The sequence below is a fragment of the Anolis sagrei genome, chromosome 4 (genome assembly GCF_037176765.1).
Source record: "Anolis sagrei isolate rAnoSag1 chromosome 4, rAnoSag1.mat, whole genome shotgun sequence".
Lineage (NCBI taxonomy): Eukaryota > Metazoa > Chordata > Lepidosauria > Squamata > Dactyloidae > Anolis > Anolis sagrei.
The window spans coordinates 83,928,277-83,952,085 of NC_090024.1; the positions used below are offsets into that span (position 1 = coordinate 83,928,277).

The window sequence follows — 23,809 nt, forward strand, 5'->3', positions numbered from 1 at the left end:
ACATGCTTCTGCATCTCTCTGTTCAGCAACTCATATGTGGTGGCACAGTTATGACAACACTACCAAGGCACCCTGGCCACCCTCCAAAGTAGAAAGTCCAGTGCTAAAGGATGGTGTGTGATTTGGTGTCTCAAGTTATTTAACAATATATTCAGTTACATATAGTGTTACAATGACAGTCTTACAATGACCAACGGCTTTTTGACGGCTGATATGGCCCACAGTGAAAATTACTTTGACATGCATGGCTTCAGTGGCTACTGAAGGCCCAACCCCTTTGGTTATCTTTTTGGGCTCCTCCCTCCTAAATGCACTCCCTCATAAGTACACTTTTTTTCCTTTCCCCCCCACTCCTATCTCATCCAGGGTTTTATCATTTTACCTTGTACATTTGGCCCGCCCATTGTGTTTGACTTTCTATTATGTTATTTTGCATTGTTTATTTTATCTTGTTCATTGTGTATTTTATTGTGATGTAATTTTTGTTGTTTTGTATTTTATTTTATTGTATTGTATTGTATTTTTGGGCTTGGCCTCATGTGAGCTGCCCAGAGTCCCCTTTGGGGAGATAGTGGCGGGGTATAAATAAAGTACATATATATACTGGTCCCCTTCCAGGTATTGTGAATAGTTTATGGCATATAAAGCCCTTATATAGCTTAGGTCCAGACTGGGGGCCCATCTGCACTGACCATTTGATGGAGTTCCATGCTGATTTGAAACTGTGACACCACAAAGTGCATGCCTCCAATTTGTGCTGCAGCATGGATTAAATGATATAGAGAAAGTAGCGGGAAAGTCCGAGTTAAGCTCTTTAATATGCTGCAGTAGATGCCAATATATACCAGATCCCAGGGCAAAATCAGTTTCACAGAATGCAGAATGTATTGTAGATACTTACCTTTGCTGGAAGGCTTTGTAGAATTCTGTATTTCTTTTTTTTTTGGGTGGGGGGGAACTGATGAAAAATCCAGCATGTATTTTTTAAGTAGTCTTTCATATTGATTTATTTACATTTCTATGCCATGTTTCTCTCAGTGCGGGACCCAATGCAGCAATGTAGTGTGAGATTATTTTATGCAAATAAGACATGCTGCCTTTTTTGAGATCCATTTAACTCAGTAGAATTTACATTCTACTATCTGGGATCCCGTTCTAGATAGAGATGTGAACGTTTCTCAGTGTTATATCATTGATTTCGCAGAATCTATCATTGTTCTATTTCTGGAAGCCAACTGTTACCACTAGTGCTATGGATTTTGAAGAGGCACAAATAGAGAGCAAAGGGGAGAAATGTGCCAAGAGGAAGATGTGTCAAGCAAATTCTTGTCATGACTGCCTTTTACCTGGAAACATATGTCCTCATTGTGACAGAACATGTGGATCCAAAATAGGTCTTTACAGTCACTTATGGACCCACTGCCAACGCTGTACCTTTGGAAGACAATTATACTCAGCTACTAGGGATTGCCTATAATGATGATAATATTTTCTCAGAATCTATATTTGCCCCATTACTATTTCAAATTGGATTGCAAATTGTTTCTTTTATTCATGCTGAAATCTGTTTTTATACACTTTTTTTTAAAAGTACACATTTGTTTAGGAATTTTACCTATTGTGTACATACTTAAATTATCTAAAGAAAGACGTTTCCCAACAGTATGTACTCTTAGCTATTTACCTTTTTAAAATGCATGCAGTACATTGTTCACACTCTGTGTCTTTGAAACTATTCTCAAGATTTCCAGCTGTTTGTATTCTTAAGACAATGGATGCTTTGTTTGCAAGAAGACTTGGGACATCCCAAAAGATTATGCCATTAAGACTGTTGAATCCAGAAAAATATTTTTCTATCAGTATACATCACTCCCATTCTCTGCTAAGTAATTCTTGAAATTGAAGATCTGTGCCTTCAAGTTGTCTCTTGGCTTATTGGTGAATGCATGACTTTCATAGCGTTTTCTTAGACATGGAATACTCAGGGTGGTTTTGCCAGACTCTTCCTCTGAAATAGGATCATAGAATCATGGAATCATAGAGTTGGAAAAGACCTTGTGGGCCATCCAGTCCAACCCCCTGCCAAGAAGCAGGACAATTGCATTCAAAGCACCCACAACAAATGGCCATCCAGCCTCTGTTTAAAAGCCTCCAAAGAAGGAGCCTCCACCACAGTCTGGGGCAGAGAGTTCCACTGCTGAACAGATCTCACAGTCAGGAAGTTCTTCCTAATGTTTAGGTAGAATCTCCTTTCTTGTAGTTTGAAGTCAAATAGAGCTTGTAGTGCCTGGTATCTATTGACAGTACTAGTACTAACAAGAGCTGATGCTGCTTAGCTTCCAAGATCAGACAGGATCTGGTGCCTTTAGAGTTTTTAGGCTGAGATAACTGAAGTTACTAAGGATTAAACCTGGAACATTTCTGTAGTTAAGACTGAGTAGGATTCCTTGAAAACACATATCTCTTTGAAGAAAGAGAGGTGTGCCATTGTCCTGGAGACATTTATTTGAAAAGGGCTGTAAAACATCTACCTGAATATATTCTGAAATATACACCCCAGTAAAAAGCACCCCTTCGGTGGGTCTAGTTCATGAGAGCTATCTGGCTTAAAAGCTAGAATAGGAAATTTCCCAGGTAACTGCTAAAACAAACAAACTTGCCATTGACTCTAATGAAATCAAGGTAAAGGTAATTATCCAGTTTTTTTAATCAAGACATAATAAGTTTCAAAGGCAGCCTTTCTGCTAAATTCAAAATGGGCTGTAGACTGGGCCCTAATAGCAGATGTCTTGGTTTTGTGAAAAAGTCATTGACAGCTCATTCACGCTTGGAAGTTCCCATGAGCTAGAAGGGAAAAAAACCCATTCTATCTCTGACAAGTAATATGATATTTTCCAGGGGTGGGTAGGGTAAGGGCTGGTGTTTGAACAATCCACTTTGCATGTGTTCTCAAGTCTGAGCACCTTTTGATCTCTGATTCAAATTCCGTTAAGGGCTGCTGTGATCTATCTATCGTGACATAAGCAACATTGTTGTCAGATGCATCTCTCTGTTGTTCCTTCCTGTTGACATCTGAAAGCATTTAGGTCCCATTTCATTGTAAGCAAACAGCAACAACAACAAATGAGAGTGCCAAGACACAATAAAGCCTGCCAAGTTAAAAATTAACATGAGTCAATTTCTCTGACTGTAGGTACACACACTGCTTTTATTTTATATACTAGCAGAAGCATGCATAAACTAGTATTGTATAGGATTTGGTTGTCCGTAATTATATTTGACATGGCATGTATGTTGCACAGGCAAATGTGGAAAATCAAGAGAGTAGGAAAATGTCTCTGTATGTGCTCTGCACAAAAGCACACACAATGCTTCCTTTTCCTGTTTTAGATATTATACAGGTTTTTTTGTTTACCGGATCATTGTTACTGTTTGCTGGAAAGGTAGGAGCAAGTGCGTCATTTCCAAGTAGGAATCCCACCTAAGAATCAGTACATCTTCCTAGCAGTGCTACATTCTTACACTTAGAAAGCAAAAATTCTTGGCACAGTAGATTCACCACAGTAAGTACATATTATTTACCCTAGACAACGCTAGAATTGTCTAGCTATCTAGCCATCCCCTCCCCACAATTAATAAAAAAACTGTTCTCATTTGTTGCCATGAAAAGGCTAAATTTGGTTGCTGTTGGCTAATCCATTGGTTCAACTCTTGAGTAGTTCAGATGGAGTAAAGAAAGCTTACCAGAAAGTCTTACATATATATCTACCAGTCCATTTCCTGGAGAGAGAGAGAAAGATCCTAGCTAGAATGCTTCAGTGATGCTTGCATAATGTTGTTGTTTATTCGTTCAGTTGTTTCAACTCTTTATGACCTCATGGAGCAGCCCACGCCAGAGCTCCCTGTCAGCTGTCGCCACCCCCAGCTCCTTCAAGGTCAGGCCAGTCACTTCAAGGATACCATCCATCCATCTTGCCCTTGGTTGGCCCCTCTTCCTTTTTCCTTCCATTTTCTCCAGCATCATTATCTTCTCCAGGCTTTCCTGTCTTCTCATTATGTAACCAACGTACTTAATCTTTGCCTCTAATATCTTTACCTTCAGTGAGCAGTCACCCTTTATTTCCTGGAGTATGGACTTGTTTGATCTCCTTGCGGTTCAAAGCAATACATACTGTTATTGAGACCTGTGCACATGCAGCAAGTTGAAATATATCTAACTACACAAATTTAAGATCATGCTGCAAGAATGGTTACTGTAGGAAGAATACAAGTAAAAGTACAGTACAAGTGTACTTGTGTATTTTATTTGTGTCCCATTTTAAAGAAAGGACAGATCTGATAATCTCCCACTGTAAACAGAGGCAATGGTGGGTCCTGCATTACTTGGGTTAGGAAATTATTCTGTATTTTAATCCAAACTTTAAAGGAACTCGCCAAACTTCTGAACTTATTTCAGGGAGAATGTTTGGCATCATCACTGAATTCACAATTCATTTTAAGATGAAACCAAAGGCCATAGCAATGCGCCAGTGGTTGCAAATTGAAAACATACAGCAGCTTCACTGCAGCTGGATCATGGCTTACTGTTTCTTTCTCCCATGGACCTGCTATTAATGCACCCCATTTGGTTTCAGTAAATCAGCTCTACTGAAGGAATAACAGTAAGAGCTTTAAACAGTTGTGTGGGTCTTTAATGGCAAATTTGTTTTGACAGAGCTGCTTTGCCAATGTCTGGGCCATCCCAAACTGATGCCGACTGACAGTGCTTTGGTGTTCCTGGAGCAAGGGAACATGTGGAAGGAATTGTTCTTTTACATTTCACAGCTTGTCATTTCCTCCGCAGGGTGACCTTTGACCCCTCTGAGAGATTCTGACACCCATAAGGGAAGTATTCCCACTGTTGAAAAGGAAGTGGGAAAGCAGTTTAATGCTGTGAGAGGTTGGGAACGGTGTGTGTCAAAAGAAACTCAGAGGAAAAGAAAGAATAAGCTCTTGAAATGTTTCCAGCAGGTTAGGGCTTTTATCACCGCGGATGATTTGCTAACACTTTGGAAATAGATTTGCTTTGCATATGTATTTCGATTAGGAAAACACACATCTCCGCACTCTTGGTGATATCATCTGTCAATTATTGCACTAGGCAGACGAAGCCATGGACAAATTTAAATCAAATGTGAAGGATCAAACAGAGCACTACCAAAAAAAAAAAAAAAAGTATGAACAGGCCCCGGCTGTCTCTCAACCCCCTGCTTTTCCTTGGCCCAATGTGTTTGCAATTACAAGGTGTGCACTGAATGTACTGACAACCTCAGATTAAGGTTGGTGTTTCTATGACGTTTTTACATCCCTTGCATTTTATTTGGCTATTTATATTCATGGATGATGGTATGCCCCTCTTTTCCCTCACACCAATATTATTAGCAACATCCCTTGCTAATAGAGGTCTCCTTTCCAAATTACTTTTTCCAGCTAATATGGTTTTGAAGATCAAATGAATTGAGAAAGGTCTTTGACTTCCAGAGGCCAGAGCAGGATTTTTTTTTTTAAAAAAACCCAAGATAAAGTATTGCCACTTTAGACTTTATATTCCCCAGCCACATGTTCCTGGAGAACCCATAAGCAGGGCATAAAAACAATGACACTGCTTTTTTCATTGTTTGTCCTCAGTATCTATTATTCAGAAGTATACTTACAGTGGCCATTTAGGTATTGCAAAAAAAAAAAAAAAAAAAAAAAGATGGAAGAGGAAAAATTAATGCATCACCATAAAAAGAGCATAAACACAAATTATTTGCATAAAGTTCATATATCATTTGGGATCATATTATTTGAAGGACTGCATACCCTCCAGGCACCAGATCTTTGTGATCTTAAAACCTAAATAGGGCATTCCCAATTAATACTTGGATGGGAGACTGCTAGGGAATATCAGGTGCTGTGGGCTATGATTCAGACGAAGAAACTGATAAGAGTCTCCTCCTTTGCCTAAAAAATTCTATGAAATTCATGGGGTCATCATAAATCAAGAGGCGACTAGAAGAAACATTGACACACATTATCTCATATGGATCTCCCTTTGAAAGTTTTGAGGGGAGGACTTTCCCATGATTCTGCTATACTCAGAGACATATTTGGTGAGGATGCAAGAAAGACCATCATCATTGGTGTGCCCTAGATAGTGGAATTTCCTTACAAGGTAGGGTAGTCCCCTCCCTTTCCTATTGTTGCAAAGTTTAAAAGCTATTTTAAAAAGAAATAGGATAGATGAGATGCCGAAGAAAGACGTTTTAGAGTGTGGGTGCTTTCCCTCCCCTTAGTGTTGTGCTTTAAATAGCTTGTAATTATATCTTAATTTTTAAGCCTTAATAACTCATCATTTTATAGCTTAAATGTAATCTTATTTGATGATTTGAATTAGCCATTAAACTATATTTTCATATTTCAAGGTATTTAGCTTAGTTTTGCTGTTAGCTTTGTGGGATAATAAATATATTACATGAATTTTAAATGTATGATATATACTAAGAAATAGTTACTTTAATTCAAACAGTAAAACCATATGGTGTAAGGGTGGGGAAGACTATGTCTAGGTGGTCTGTGTTTCTGTTTGGGAGTTCATGAATGATTTCAGAGCTTTTGCTTCTTTCCATTTGAATAGAGGATGTCTTCAGAAATGACATCATTCTCTGTAAAATTGAGTTTATAGGTACATATATTGGCTCTGGAACATGGAAATCCCACACAGCGACCATATCACTCTCTTTGAGGATTTAACAGCTAGTGGCCATGCTGTCTGGGGGATGCTGGAAGTTCTAGTCTAGAAAAGGAACTCTTCTGGGATCTAACCTGTACAATCTCTCCCCTTTCCTTTTGGCATTTTCCCCAGGTCCAAACCTTCTTCCCCAGGTCCAAATCTTTCTTACTAATGTCTTCCTCCCCCCCCCCCCCTTCTTCATCATCATCTTGCAACAGAGCATCATTTCCAGTGGTGGCTAATGGCTTACATCCATCAGAATAGTGAATGCCGGTTTTATTTCAAAATTCAAAGTCACAATCCAGGTTGGGACCAAAGGTGGATTCAACAGTTTGGATCACTTCTTTAAAGTTTCAGCAAATCCACAACCCCTTTGATATGGAAGCAACTTTCTCCAAGGGACCATTTGAACATATTTGGATATGCCAACATTGTTAAAAGAAACATATGCCCAAATATGAATCTATTACCTGGTGGTTTGCTCTTTTTCATTAATAGGTTTTACTTCTTTTTATTTTAAATATGAATAAAGAAATGAAAGAGAAAAAACCTACAGAAACCATAAAACCTTGTATCAATAAAAAGGTATTTCCCTCTTTATAACACATGTAAAGATAGGCAGGCTTCCATGGGAAGTGGCTTCCAAAGTTGAAGCACCACAGATAAAAAGATGATGTTAGAGTGAGCCATTTTTAAAGGATTCCTTTAGCTACATATATTAGATTGTTGGTGTTTAATTGCTTTTTCTTACTGTTTTGTAGTTTTATGCAGCTTCAGTTATGTATTTTATTTTTCATAGCATTTATAGTGGTCCTTGAAGTGACTGGCTTGACTCTGAAGGAGCTGGGAGTGGTGACAGCCCACTGGGAACTCTGGCATGGGCTGGTTCATGAAGAGTTGGAAGCAACTGAACAAATATAAAAAATATTGGTTTGAGTGTTGGATGCAACACTGGTGACCAGGATTTCAATCCCCGGTCAGCTGTGGAAACCCACTGGGTGACTTTGGGCAAGGCATGCTCTCAGCCTTAGAGGAAGGCAAGGACAAACCCCCTCCAAACAAATCTTGTCAATAAAACCCCATTATAGGTTCGCCTTAGGGTTACCAAAAGTCAGAAATGACTTGAAGACATACAATAAGAATAAGTATTTCCTTTTAAAGGCATTTTCAATCAACTATGTAATAGCTGTTGAGCAAGACAGTATGCAGATACATCTGTAAACACAACTACTGTATTTTACACACACCTTCATCCTGAAAGTAGTGTTTTTGTCATAAGCAGGTGTGCTTTGTTTTTCATTTATCATCATCTTCTTTTTCTTCCCAGTGTTTGTCCCATGAATTTGCAGGGCCCGCTTGTTTGCTTTTTGTTCTCCACTTGTTCCTATCGGTTATGTCTCTCATTGTGAGACATTGCTTTAGCCGTGTCATGTTTCAAACGGTAGAACCAACACATTTTAGGTCTGCCACATGGCATGCCACCTATAAATTCCATATTCAGCATGGTTTTAGCCATGAAACCCTCATCACTTCATTGCACATGTCCAAACCATCTCAGACAGGATTCCTTCATCTTCACAGTGATAGGAGCAACTTCTAAGATGGAGCACACTGTATCATTTGGAATCCCGTCCATCAGGGAAACATCCATTGACCACCTGAGCATCCACATTCCCATAGGGTACAGAGTTTGCTCGATGGCCTTAGTGGCCAGCCAGCACTCAGTGGCATACAGAGCAACTGGTCTCATCATTGTCCTGCAGATTTTTGATTTTATGCAGATTTGGATTTTCTTATCACACGTTACACCTGTCATTGGTCTCCACTTAAACCATGCAGCATTTACATGACCATGACCATCTGACAGTATGTTGCCAGTAGAGGTGATCTTAGAGCTGAAGTATTTAAAGCTGGTCAATTTATTGAGGTCAGCGCCATTGATATTGATGGAGCTATCCTGTACAGTTGGTCTATATTCCATGTACTTAGTTTTTGAGATGTTAAGCCATAGACCGAAATATTTGCAGATGATTTTTCCACACTTGCATTTGAGTCTGCAACTCTATCCACTACTCGACGGTTAACATAACATCGTCAGCATATAGTAGCATCCAAGGATGCGGTTTCTGTATGTCTCTAGTGATTGCATCCATGCATAGTATGAACAGAACTGATCTTTGATGGACTCCACCTTGGACAGTGAAGGGCTTGCTGATTCCTGTAGTGCACCTTACCACACTTGTTGGATCCGCGTGTAGCATCTTCATCATATGTATTCTTTGTGATCTCATGTGATAATTTTATTCCATCATGCTGATGCTACTCCTACCCCTGCCAATCAGCCCTGCTTATCTATCTCCAACAAATCCCAGGGAACAGCAGTTGTAGATTTTTATGGAAAAGCAATTGCAACTAAGTTTTGGCTTTGATTAATCAAATTTTTCTCCCCTTCCAGTTCATGTGTATCCTTCTTTCTCAGCAATAATGGGACTTCAGTCACCATACAAAATATTAAAAACAGTACAGACTACAAACTGTACAAAAGCATCTGTTATATTAAAAAATACACACCTATAGAGTGAAACCATTTAAAATTAATTAAAAGACAGTAAGATCCTCATAGTCACAGAACCTATATCTGCATTTTCATTTACTTGTGTCCAGGGAAAAATTGTTTCCCTGGGCATTTTCTAGGTCCTCCAAGCAATTCAATGATAATGCTTTTCCCAAATGTTGCACTGAAGGAGCTAGAAAGTTCCTAGAAAGGATACCTCTCTAGGAATCCTTAGGTCTCGCAGCACAGCTCTATGGCATGCTGATAAATTAAAATAAGGTAACTTAATTTGATGGCATATCCATGGTTTCACATAACTGCAGCCTGGCCAGAAAGTTATTTCATATGGATTGGTCCTACTGTTTTGTTTGTTTGGTTTTTTTTTTTTTTGAAAAATCATCCACAGCACAATACACAGTTAAAAGAACATCACAGTCATGAGGAGAAGTGAGTAAGAAATGATGATGATGATGATGATAAAGCCTGATGGAACCAGAACACTTTTGCTTGCTAGAAGAGACAAACAAAGGGGGTCATTCTAGTTTTCTTAGAAGGTGGGAATTCCAAAGTCTGGGCCAGTATTAAGAAGGCCCTCCAAACATGCCACACCTTACAAATATTTCAATTTTTATTGATGGACAATATTTCATAAGGTGCACAGTTTCTTAAGAATCAAAGTGCAAGACTGCAGGGAGTGGGATTCGGGAATGCATCATCATCATCATCATCATCATCATCATCATAATCTAAAATAGCTATAATTGTTTCTTGGCCTAAAATAGGTATTCTGTTTTCTGGGTAACACATAGACCTAGGATATAAAATGGTGTTGGCATTGGTGCCAGAGTGCATACAGGATATAAAAGAAAATTGTGTAGTTATATCATCTGGAAAGGTTCTAGGACAGATGACATTTATGCTCAGTAGGTGACTTATGCTGTGAAAATACAACAGGCTTTCTTTTATATCACTTCCCATTCTATATAGCTTCACAAGAGCCATGGCTTCTGGCATACCGCTTGCCTCTCTGTACCTGTACTATATATGGGATGTACATGTAATTACCAGCTAAAACCCTGGAAGCTTTCCCTATCAATAATTCCATATAGGCAATGTTTCAAAGGGATCAGTGACATTGTTGAAGCAAAAGAGTATTGATGCTTCATTCTAAATACCAGGATTACCTTCTATATGGGTAGGATCTTGGATCTGGGCTGATAAGACATCTCCATATTTAACCACATGATGAAGTAGAAAGCTTTCAGTTTTTCTTTTCCTAAACTTTTCATGTATTTTTGTTGTTGTTTCTGTGAAGAAATGTGAGAATGGATAACTTTTGCTAATTCAGTAGGCAAAAGTCCTCATCCTGCTCCTCCTTGTTCTTCGGTTTCTCCTCCTTCTACTTCCCACCTTGCTGTTCTCTAAGGACAGAGACCCAAAGCAACGCCCAATGTTAACAAACTATATGGTTTTAAAAATCCTACTGTAATCATGAACATAATCATTGCCTTCAGAGGCAATGTCAGTGTCTAGCAAAAGCTTATTCTGGTCATTCTTCAGACCCTATACTACACAGATTCATGTTTTCATGAAATTAAGCCATAGAGGTGTGCAAAATTATTGTAACTCTTCATATTTCTTATCAAATTCGTGAAATTTGTGCATACAAATCGATATTAGAAACATGCAGGAAAGGTGTATGTATGTGTGTCATGGTGGGGATTTAGGAATCAAAACACTCACCAATAATTTTCGTTAAGATTCTGTAATATTCGGATGCCTCCCAAGGTCAATTTAATTTTCAGTATAATCACTAAGCAACTTTGGGGAAGCCAAGAGAACATAAGTCTTTTAAAAATCAATGCTTTCCTGTTTTTCTTTGGCTCAATCACCATAAGCAAAGGCACTGGGGGTAGAGCTAGCAAACTTAGACGAGAGTGAAAACATAGCATTCTGAGAAATGTAGTTTGGGAGGTGAGGCCCCCTGTGGCAGAGAATACAAAAGACCCAGCCCTAAACTACATTTCCCAGAATTTATTTATTTATTGTATTTTTTTACCCCGCTCTATCCCACCTTGAAGAGGACTAAGAGCGGCTTATAGTTTGGCAATAATTCAATGCCACAGCAAACATAAACATACAAATACAATATACATCATAACCAGTAAAAAAAAAATCAGAAAAAAATCATAACTGTTAAAACAACGCAAGATCTAAAGTCATAATCCAGGGGTCATTCCAATTGCGTTAGAATCGCTTCATGGCTGCCTATTGCACTGTGCTACTCTCTGAAAGCTTGGTTCCACAGCCAGGTTTTTAGTTTCTTTCTAAAGGTCAGGAGGGAGGGTGCTGATAAAATTTCCACAGCTGAGGGGCCATCACTGAGAAGGCCCTGTCCCTTGTCTCTACCAACCACACCTGCAAAGGAGGTGGGACCGAGAGTAGGGCTTCCCCAGAAGATCTTAACCTTCAAGGTAGTGCAGTTCTCCGCATCAGAAAGCCCCAGTGAGGGCTGCAGCAGCCAGCCCTTTAGAGTCAGTCTCATAATGATAAATAAAATTATTAAATCTGCAGTAGTAAAGTAAGTAAGTAATAGTATAAATCTGTGCTTAATTGAAGTTATGTGGTTGTGTGTCATAAAGACAGACATTCAAAGGGTTTGCTGTTGCTGTTTTTTGGGGGGGCGGGGCAGGGGATAAATTGTTTTTGTCTAAAAATTTTAAAATCCCCCAAAATCTGTATATATATGAATATTTCTGAAACTTCTGATACCCTGGTTATCTTGTGCATTGTCTATAAAATCCAAGTAGATAGCTCTTGTCGTTTCTTTTGAAAAAGTTGCTTATAATTTTTTTTGAAAATTCCCCCAAAATCTATGGATAAGTGAAACATTCTGAAATTTGCTGGGCTAACAGTGGTAAATGTGTTCCACCATTGTAGCAAGCTTCACTACATTAGCTTTAAAAATGAGAGAGAAGGGAGCACCTGAAGTATCTCAAATTATAGAAATTATACACAATTACTATAATGAAATAGTAACAAAATTTTGTTACTCCGGTTATAGTAATGATTTTTTCACTAACTATACTTTAGAAACACTTTAGAAATGAAATGCCAGCACCCCTAGTTTTGTAATGACTTTCGAACCATTTTAATGGATCGCACATCCCTACTAAGCCAGTTGTAATTTGTGAAGATAAAATTGGATCTAGATACCATTTTCACACTATTGTAAGATTTTCACAGAATGCCATTAGGAAATCTCATGTTTAAGGTGTCAGTGACATCAAAAACTTCCCACAGATGACAGCTTAGATACTGTGAAGACAAAACCCAAGCAGTAGTCTGAAACATAGCAGGATCAAATTTCCTAGATTTAGAAATATTTTGGCATTTGCAGTTATAGAGTCATTTGAAACAGCTATTTAATCTAGTAAAATCAATGGGTTTAAGGTGTGAAAAAATGTAGTGATCTTGAAGATACTTTAGCAAAATAGCTACAGCAAACTGGGAAATGCTGGTTTTCCCCTGTCCTTTCATAAGAAAGCAGAGATATTTATGCTTGAGAATGGTTTATAATTGTCCCTAGCCTTGACAGTGGGATTTTCATTTTAATTACAATTTGTAGTGCAGCTGTTCTGGTCTTTCCATCATCTCATCGTTGATAGGGCATCTAATTAGCACTTTATGGCATTTTGTGGTCAATTATAGAATGTTATAAAAGAAAGAGAAAGAGCGGTTTAGCAAAGAAAACTGCAATCCTCATTCTTTTCTTGGAGAGAATTTTTACATAGAATTTTATAAGTCACATTTCCTCTACTAACTATGAAAAACCCCTACGATTAGATTTTTGAAAAGTCGTCTGGTGCCATTAGATGTCTCCCTGATTGCTGGCCCTATTAAAAACTTCTTAAAGTAATAGATAGGTTTAATTCCTCAAGCAAAAGAAAAATTATCGCATCTTAAGTATTTTCCATATTTCTTATATTGATGTGGTAGAGAAAGAACAAAAAAGGGAGGAAAAAAATCCAAGAAAGAAGCAAAATCTCTTGTATTGCAAGTTTTAAATGTACCAAGCTAAGGTTTACTTAATTAGAACCTCGAGGCAGTAAAGGAAGCCTTTTTTAAATTCTGTGAATCTTAATATGCTAAATAATGCAAAGCTTCAACTCTTCAAGCATGAGACACACATCTGGCCGCTTAACATTTAAATTACAGGCAGAAAAAAATCCCTTCCACTTCTTTGGTAATTTTCTTGAAGAAAAGGAATGGGAAATGTATTACAACTGAATTTAATTTCATTTTAGATTTTCATCATGTTTAATTGCACAGCATTTTTTTTCTTTTGCAGGCGTCTCTTTATTTTATTTATGACACGTTTTCTTTTCTCCTCCTGTATTTTTTTATTGATCTTTAATTTAAGCAGCTTCTCACTGTTTATGGCCACTGAAGAATTACATTGTGTTCTACCAGGAAATCCATCTAGAGTTAAAAGTAATGAGCTCAGTGATACAGAAAATAAAGGAAAGAAGGCAAGCTCTGAGAAACCTCCACAAATTAAAGCACAGCAACCCCCCTGAAAATTATTAAGCAACTGCATTTAGTTCAGTTTTTGACTCAGACAATCCAGTGTTCCCTTTCTTTCTTGCTTGGTAGATTATAGCACTGGAGGGGCAGAGCACAAGTTCTGCTTTTGTTATAAGAGGGAAAAAACTATACCATGGTTTGCTGACCTTCACTCCACACATTTGCCACCACTGATGAGCTATGTTAAGGAGTGCTTTCTGATTAAAACCAATAAAAATAAAGGGAATATATATATTTGAAGATTTTTCATACATTCTAACATTTCACTTATTATTTTTTTCATAAATTCTAACATTTCACCACCACCAACCCCCCCCCCCCCCCCCCCCCGTGGTGCAGTGAGTTAAATCACTGAGCTGTTGAACTTGCCAACCGAAAGGTTGGCAGTTCGAATCCGGGGTGCGGGATGAGCTCCCGCTGTTACGCCCAGCTTCTGCCAATCTAGCAATTTGAAAACATGCAAGTGTGAGTAGATAAATAGGTACAACTTCAGCGAGAAGGTACCAGCACTCCATGCAGTCATGTTGGCCACATGACTTTGGAGGCATCTACGGTCAATGCCAGCTCTTCAGCTTAGAAATTGAGATGAGCACCCCCCTCCCCAGAGTTGGACATGACTAGACAATGTCAAGGGGAAACCTTTATCTTTTAACATTTCACAGATGGAAACTGGGGCATGTGTGGGGCATCTGACTCTGGTCACCATGGCATTTATGAAAAATTTATGAAAAAAACCGGAAACTGGGGCATCTGACTCTGGTCACCATGGCAAAAGTTACTGTGGATGAGCACACAAGCTTGGACAAAGTGCAGCAACTTGCTTTTGTCTGTTGTTGGGAAGGTGAAAACTCTGCTCCTTCCTCTCCTTTTCACTCTGATGAATTAACTGAATATGAAGTACTTTTAGACCTTAGACTCAATTTGTAGAAAATGAAGACAAATGGGGAAAGTGGGATTAGAGAGGAACTAGAATGTTGTAAAAACAGTTGAAAAGGTAGGACAACACAGGACTAATTTGGACTGCCCATGGCATATCAGGACAGTTGGATGATATATCTTTTTCTTCCAGAGCCCAACATGATCGGAAGGCTCTTGATTTCAGAGGGTCTTCCTTGGGTACACGTTTAGTGGGTGGTAACAAGGAAGTCTATTCTGTTGTAACCTTTTTGTTGTATTTAAAAGGCCTTGGAAACTGTTTGTCTCAGGCTGGATCTACACTGCCATATAATCCAGTTCAAAGCAGATAATCTGGATTTTATATGGCAGTGTAGCTCCAGCCTAATTCATGGTTTGTCAGTGTTGTAAGGCTCTCATTTTCAGAGCTTTGTCCTTCTAATGTCTCTGTTATGGAGAATTCTCCCGGGAGGTTCACCTAGTTCAAGATATTTGCACCAGGTAGGGCAACAAATGTTGACTAGTGATCTTCTCCAAACACAGTTCCAAAAGTAGGCCAAGTTGTTTTAGCTGGGGAAAAACATGTGTAAACAATCCCCAAAGGCTTCCTTTCTCCTTGGCAATAAAAATATGGCAAAATACCATTAAAATCAATTTGCTGCTACTCAGATACCTGAGAGTTTGACACCAAAGGAATAGTAGTAAGGAAGTACTAGACTTGCATCTCTTTTGATATTATTTTGGCATCAGCTAAATGGCTTTTAAAATTTGGTGTGTTTCGAACTAGGTGTTGGTTTTTATGTTGCAGCAGTGTTGCCATTTTTGATCAGGTTTTACACATTGGTTTTGCTGTTGTGTTTTATATTTTGATGTTATTATATTTTACTTTCCAAGTCTCCCTGGAAAGGGTCTTTGAAAGATGAAAGAGAAATTTGTTCAAAGAATAAGCAAATTGTCATGGGCAACTAGGTGCATATAAGAACCAGGGATTTGTGTACATGAAAAATGATCAATGAGCTACTCTGGATGAAGATGTGATTTATAGGCCCCATCTACATTGCCATATAATCCAGTTTCTGAATACAGATCATCTGCTTTGAACTGGATTGTATGGCAGTTTTTTTATTGTGCCAGAAGCGAATTGAGAGTACATTTAAAATATATTTAAAAACACTGTATGGCAGTGTAGACTCATATAATCCAGTGAATTATTTCCTGCACAGAAAATCTGGATTTAACACAAAACAACCATAATGATTATGATGATGATGATGATAATAATAATAATAATAATAATAATCATCATCATCATCATCTTTATTTATACCCCAACCTCATCTCCCCAAAAGGGACTCGGGGTGGCTAACATGAGGCCAAGCCCAGAATTACAGTACAACAAAATAAAATAAAACACAAACAGCAAATAATAGCATGAAAAATACAGAAAATAACAGAAAATGAAATAAACAGATGCAAAATAATATGATGAAGAAATAAAATAAAACCTTGTGTAAATTTTGTACAGAGTAAGTCCCAAACTATTAAGATTCGTACCAGGCCAAGATTTTCCTCATCTGGGTTTCTCAACATGTGAAAAACATATTTTACAACCATTAAAAAATTATTTGATTCCCCTCAAGTAGCCTATCTAGCTGTAATTCAGAAAAGTAACTCTTTGAAGCTCTGATGAGGCCATCCATGCAACCACTTTGGCATTTCCACAAGTGATATGATAATAGAAGGAGAAACAAACAAGTGTGTCTACTGTAGGAGGAAAAGTGACCTCTCTACAAAAGCATGTGCTTTACTGCTGAAATTTGGATCCTTTGCTCGCTACTCCATCCCACACACTGGTTAAGCACTGCATATTCCCACACAAAACAAATAAAGAGTGAGCAAGCACATGATTTTGAGGAAATGCTCTGTTTGCTTGAACTCATCCCAGGTCCTGGACATCAACAATATGCTGTGCCGCTTTATATTTATTTGATTTTGAGTCTCAGTGACCTTTCTAAGCAAGTTCATGATGTCTAGAGCAAAGCAGACATTATTCTTGAGGCAAATGATATAAATCCTAAATTATTTAAAGCTCGCAGATGTGATTATTTAAACAAGAATCTTTGGAGTCATTGTTTTAATAGCAGTTTTTCACCTTCTGTGCTTAGGAAATGAGGCTTATGCAAACAACTCTGGCGATCCTGACAAGTACTGTAATATGCTCCCAGTGAAGGAAATCCATGGCAGACAATGCAATGTAAGGATTAATGTATAATGCCTTTTTAAAAAAACTGTTGCCAAATTCTTCTGTTATTCTAATTATTCCAGAAAAGCATCTTATCTGAGGGAGGTTTTTATGCATCTGGCAAGGTGTAAGAAAACAGCTTATGTTTTGTGAACTCAGCAAGGCCAATAAAATGTTTTATGGCTAAGAGCACACCTTTTTCCTGCACTACCAAAGACTTAAGCTAAATAAAACTCTTTATAACTTACCTGCCAATCTTTGAAGTTGTAATTGAAGAGTTGTATTCCTTGCTGATTTTGCCGAACTTTTATGGTTTAATAGCCCTTTTTACTTCTGTTTCTACCTGCTCCCTTCAGAATATGGCTTGAGGTCTGAAAGTCATGACACAATAAAGAATCAAAGTACTTTCCTGGAAAATGAACCATCAAAAGAAATTATATTGAGATCATCTTATCTCAGTCTATTAGTGGCTAGTAGATATCTGAGTGCCCTTCTACACATGGCCAAAACCCTGGAAGTAATCAGGTTAAAAGGGGTAGGTGGGTGGCTAAACAATGTTTAACCAAAGTGTGGGCAGAATTGGGTAACCAGTAGGGTGATGAGATGCACAGCCACCCGTTTGGCTTGGACAATGGACCACTGCTGTTTTATTCCAAAGACATTTACTTCCATTTCCACCACTCTCTAACATTTATTTATTACATGAATCATTGTCTACATCATATAATAAAATCCAAATATCCATGGGGAATGTGTTCAAAGCTCGACAATAGTTACCTGAAAATGCAGATATGCATATCTAAGATTGCAGGTATGACTAAATCCCATTAAATTACTTGACTTCTGGTCCCAATATGCCAGAGAATTGTCCTGCAGGATCTAGAAATTCCTGGAGATATATCTTCTTCTCAGGCCCGTAGCCAGGATTTCGATTCGTGGGGGGCTGAGTTTGTTTGGGGGGGGGGGGCTGAGTCTGAGTGAAAGAGGGTCTACCCTAGCAAACCTTTTGTATCGTTACTCCAATACCCCCATGCATATGGGATATATTGAGTATGGTGATCAAATCATGATATGAATAAACATAACAGTTTAAATAATGCACCAGTAAGGCCTTTTCGTGAACCACCATGAGAATTTGGGGGGGGGGGGCATGAGGGGCTTCAGCTACATGTCTGCTTCGGCTACATGCCTGCTTCTTCTGGAAATTTGCTAGGTCCTCCAGGATGATTCTTATTTATTTATTTACAACATTTCAATCCCACCTTTCTCAACCCCAGAGGGGACTCAAGGGAGCTTTCCACATAGGCAACTATTCAATGCCTTAAAACAATGTATAATTAAAATAAACTTCTGAGGGAAGCATACCATAAAATTGTCTGTAGGACCTAGCAAAATTCTAGAGAGATCATTTTTCCCTAGGCCGCAGATATGAGAAATTGTAGATATGGGTTACATGATTACAGAGGTCTTACTATATATCCTTAATGAAAATACATTTTAAATATTGTGAACTAACATTTTCAGAGTGACACATGTCTACTACTTTGTTATTAGGATGAAGATAACTTCAGGCAATTAATGAAACAAAGAAACCTCACAACCTCTGAGGATGCCTGCCATAGATGCAGGCAAAAACATCAGGAGGCATGGCTTGTGGAACATGGTCATACAGCCCGAAAAACTTACAACAACCCAACCTATTTATGTATTAGCAATTCTCTCCACAGTGTGGGTTTCTGGCCACCTTCTCTTCTTTACTGTTCCTTATAATATGTAATATTTTTTGAGGTATCAAGTAATTTTAATAATACTGTGGCTGTGATTATGAATCTTTCTGTAGGTGAGTAAATCTTCCTGAAACTCTTAAATGTACCAAATAACTATGCAGGGGACAACATAGAAACCATGTTTGACATGGGAGAGGCTTTGGCCCCTTCTACACAGCCATATAACCCAGAATATTGAGGCAGAAAATCCCACAATATCTGCTTTGAACCGGGTTATCTGAGTTCACACTGCATATATCCCCGTTCAAAGCAGAAAATGTGGGATTTTATTCAGCTGTGTGGAAGGGGCCAATGTTATTGCTAATGCATCATTCCAATTCTTATAGTACCTCCTGTTTCCCATGTTAATCGAGGCCAATTGAGTTATTTATATTCTCACATTATCTATACTATGCCAATAATATTTAATATGAAATATTATAGTATCGCATCATTAAGCATAATACCATCCAGTAATTTGTGTTAATATAATTTTATTTAAAATTGTGATATAGTAAAATTAGACTTTTAAAACAATTTGGAAGTAAAAACTAACTTATGGACCCTACACATGTCTACTCAGAAGTAGGTTTTTTTCCAATTCAGAGTGATTTGCTCCTGACTAAACTGGCATAGGATTGCAACCTTGTTAAATTGGGAGACTGCCAATTAATAGTACGGTCCTGTAGGCTGTATTTCAGAGGAAGACACTGACAAAACCAGCTCTTAATATTTCTTGCCTGAGAAAATTCTATGAAATTTACAGGTTAGGGTTGTATGCACACAAACAAAAGTATTTAAATGTACCTTCTTTTCCCTGAATCATGACCACTGTTTCTTTTTAAATGAAAAGGAGAAAAGTAGACTATCCCTGCTGCAGGAAAGAGTAATAGGTTACGTTTGGAGAATGCCTGATGTTCACAGCTATTTCATGCCTCTACTTAATTACTCCTGTTTCTGTTCTTCTGATGTTTTGTTGGCCTAAAAAGCAAAGCAGTGACATTGTACTTGATGTTGTTCAGAGCACTGTGCTGCATATAATTAAGTTATTAACATCTTGTTATTAAAGGGCACAAAATGCTTATGTCCATGCGATCATTGTGAGAAAGTAAATGCTTCCTGGAGTCACACCCATTTGTCTTTGACTTACGATCTGGATTGAGTCATATGCATGATCAAACAAAGCCCAGAGAAGTTGATGTATAATCCCTTTTAAATCCTTTTTTGTTTTGCCTCTTAAACACTCTAATTCTGATTCATACACAGGTAGAAGATAGCATGTCAGCACTCTGCATATGCAGCCAAGTTTGAGATCACAAGACTTCTTTCTTGCTCTTATTTGCTGTCAAATCACCTTTGATTTGACTGGGATTTTATGAAGAAACCTCCAAGAAACTCTGCCATCAACCAATCTTGCAAACTTTGGACCATGACTTCCTTTACTGAAGCAATCCATCAGTAATTTGGTGCTTCTTTTTGCCGAGTGCCTTCAAACTTTGATGAGCATTGTGATCCCGTCCAATGAGTCATGCTGTCTCATGTTATGTCCAAAGTAAAATAGCCTCTATTTACCTATTTTTGCTTCAAGTCAAAGTTCAGGCCTGATTTTCTCTTGAACCTGTTTATCTTTTTGGCAGTCTGAAGTATCATAAAGCAGTCCACAAATACTCCCAGCTCACAATTTGAATCAAAGCAAAATACAGTAAAAACAGTAGATAATAATGTGATTGTTTTTTTAAAAAAAATTAAACAATCACATTAAAAATATTCATTTAATACAGTTTATAATAACAACAACAACAACAACAACTTTATTTTTATACCCCGTCTCCATCTCCCTAAAGAGACTCGAGGCTGCTTACATGGAGCCAAGCCCAGTAACACAGAGTTAAAACATAGCATATAAAATATTAGTAGTATAAAACAACATAAAAACAACATTATACCAATAATAAAACAATAAAACAACCATTATAAGCAACAACCGAGGACATACTTCAAGTCTTATTTTTTTAAAGGTGGTTAAAATATAACAATGATGATAAAAAAAATACAAATACAACACACCCCAGCTAAATGAGCTTCTACAACAGACAATTAACATTGAAAGATCTGAGTAAAGCGAAACACTTTTTGTGTTGGAATTCCCTTGGTAGGTCTACTTGCCCTTTTCTTTGGACTGCCCAAACTAGGTTTCTAAATGCTCATTTGAAGATTTCAGTAAGTACAATTCTAGATATTTTGGAACTAAAGGAAAAAATCATTTGGATGGGAGAATTCTTATTTAGAATGGCAATGCCCTCAATTACCTCTTCCCCAAGCTACATTCCTAAAATGATTCAAATTCATTGAGCAGATTCATGTATTTGAGAGGACTAGACAGTTCCTTCCAGGATTCCATAGTACTATTTGGGTTGGTTCAAACTCTGTGTCGTCCATTTTACTCTTATGCCATCAGTCATTGTGATAACAAGCACATACTTTTGAAACAGACAGGTATAGACCAACATGGGAGCCCCATGGGAGTCTTCCCTGGAAGGCAGCCTTACTCTTAAACATTTATGTGTGCAGAGACAGACTGAAAGTAGTTAGCTTTATGGGGAGAAATATTTATGGAGTAAAATAAGTACTGTACTTATTCAGTTGAACTGTACAATATTATCAAAATCCATTTAAGAATGGAAAGAACAGTAAAAGCTAGATCTGGCTAAAGAGGGCTGGGGCTACTACTTAAGCCATTTCTCCAGTAGCCAAAGAACTGAAGTTGCAAAAACTAAAGCACCGAGAGAAAGAGTGGTTTCCACATTACTGCTTACTTTACAATCCACATTACAGTGAAACAAATCACTTTACACTGCTAAGATCAGCAAAGTATCTGAAACAAGAAAAGCTGAGACAAGTTTACAAAAATCTGCATTAAAAATTATCCTTGTGATAAGGCCATAATAATCAGGACCATGCACCCTGTTGGTGTGGCATGTCTTTAGGCCAATTAAACATTGATAACTTGGGTGCACTAAGGGCCCTTCTACACATGTATTAAAATTCAGAAGAAACTGTGATAAAAGGGGGTGGTTAAATGATGTTTTGCAAGTGTGCCTGCTGAATCAGGTTAACAGCTGAAAAGTACGTGTTTAATACTTGATTCTGGCCAAATATGTTCACAGTTGCATGATTGTATATTCTTGTTATCATGGAAAACACATGACTTTCTTTGTATACCCTGGAGGGGATTGTTCTAGTGCATGTACATGTTTTTAAAGCCCAAAACAGCTGATCAGGGCTGTCAAAAATGGAGCCATGGACACACAGGTGGCTAAGTGGAAGCGCAAATGGAAAGTAATTACAATCTGAACTCTTTGCAGCCATTCCTTTTTTCTGATGTTTCTGATATTATACAAAACTTAATAGGTGCAGAGAGAAGAGAAGTAATCTGCATGTGTGTACACTGAAATATCCTCATGAGTGCACATATGATCCAGCATATCTTGGAGAGAATTACAAACAAAAAACCTTTGCTGGAAATCCACTACAAAGTAAACTGTTAGGATGGTGGAGGACCATTTAACAGGACTGTCAAGTCTGTATCTGAATGCAAGATACTCTACTTAGGCAGAAAAAATGAAATGCAAAGATATAGAATGGGGGACGCCTGGCTCGAGAGCAGTACATGTGAAAACGATCTTGGGGTCCTTGTGGACAACAAGTTAAACATGAGCCAACAATGTGATGTGGCGGCAAAAAAAGCCAGTGGGATTTTGGCCTGCATCAATAGTGTCTAGGTCCATGAAAGCCATGCTACCCCTCTATTTTGCCTTGGTTAGACCACACCTGGAATATTGTGTCCAGTTCTGGGCACCATAATTGAAGAGAGATATTGACAAGCTGGAAAGTATCCAGAGGAGGGCGACTAAAATGATCAGGGGTCTGGAGAACCAGCCCTATGAGGAGCAGCCTAAGGAGCTGGGCATGTTTAGCCTGAAGAAGAGAAAGCTGAGAGGAGACATGATAGCTGTGTATAAATATGTGAGAGGAAGTCACAGGGAGGAGGGAGCAAGCTTGTTTTCTGCTGCCCTGGACACTAGGACACGGAGCAATGGCTTCAAACTACAAGAAAGGAGATTCCATCTGAACATTAGGAAGAACTTCCCGACTGTGAGAATAATTCAACAGTGGAACTATGAGTGTGGTGGAGGCTTCTTCTATGGAAGCTTTTAAACAGAGGCTGGATGGCCATCTGTCAGGGGTGCTTTGAATGCAATGTTCCTGCTTCTTGGCAGGGGGTTGGACTGGATGGCCCATGAGGTCTCTTCCAGCTCTATGATTCTATGAACTTGCTATCAGGTCCCGCGGTTTTTAAACCTACTTATTTAATTCAAATTTTGACCCTGGAAGCGCCCTAAGAGAAAAGAAAAGTGTATGAGTTGGTTGGAACTAAATTTATTTGGCAGTCATCTGTTAAAACCTGGAAGAGTTTACAGTACTTTTTTAAAAAGAGAATTAGAATAAGGATGGTAAAGTTTTAAACTTGCATTGTTTGGTCACTGCATCTGCCCTATTTATGATCTCCTGTATTTATCATTTTTAGTTGAATCTGAATGATTCACAGAATGTGCATGGCCAGAGAAGTCCTCGACCTTGGCAAGATGCTGCTGAAACAGTTTTACATAGTGCAACTTATCTGGAAGAGTTGGAGAAGCACAGAATCTCTGTATGGTGAGCCAATCTATATTACAGCATTTGTTTTCAGTTTACTCATTTAGAAGTATGTAAAATGTATCTGGGAGGGCGAAAGAGAGAGAGAGGCAACACTAACTAAGGGGACATGACAGTTGAAACAAGTGGTGATTTAGTACCAGGACTGTTCATCATTTCTAGAATCAGAAAATACATTTCATTTCTTCTGTTGCTGGAAGTGATGCCGTTTGAATAAGCCATAAAAATGAGTTCCTGGCCATTTGTGGTTATTAAAGAGCCCCAGGCGCTTCTTTGAAAAGAGTAGCTGCTAGAGT

General features: G+C 38.2%; 1 protein-coding gene across 1 annotated transcript in view; it reads left to right on the forward strand.

Moving 5' to 3' along the window:
• Window positions 1-23,809, forward strand: part of LOC132774583 (uncharacterized) — a 196,708-nt gene that overhangs the window by 76,491 nt on the left and 96,408 nt on the right. The window contains exons 13-14 of the mRNA XM_067467513.1: window positions 16,955-17,043; window positions 23,386-23,513. Of these exons, the coding sequence (XP_067323614.1) occupies window positions 16,955-17,043; window positions 23,386-23,513 (217 nt within the window). The remainder of the gene's footprint in view (window positions 1-16,954; window positions 17,044-23,385; window positions 23,514-23,809) is intronic.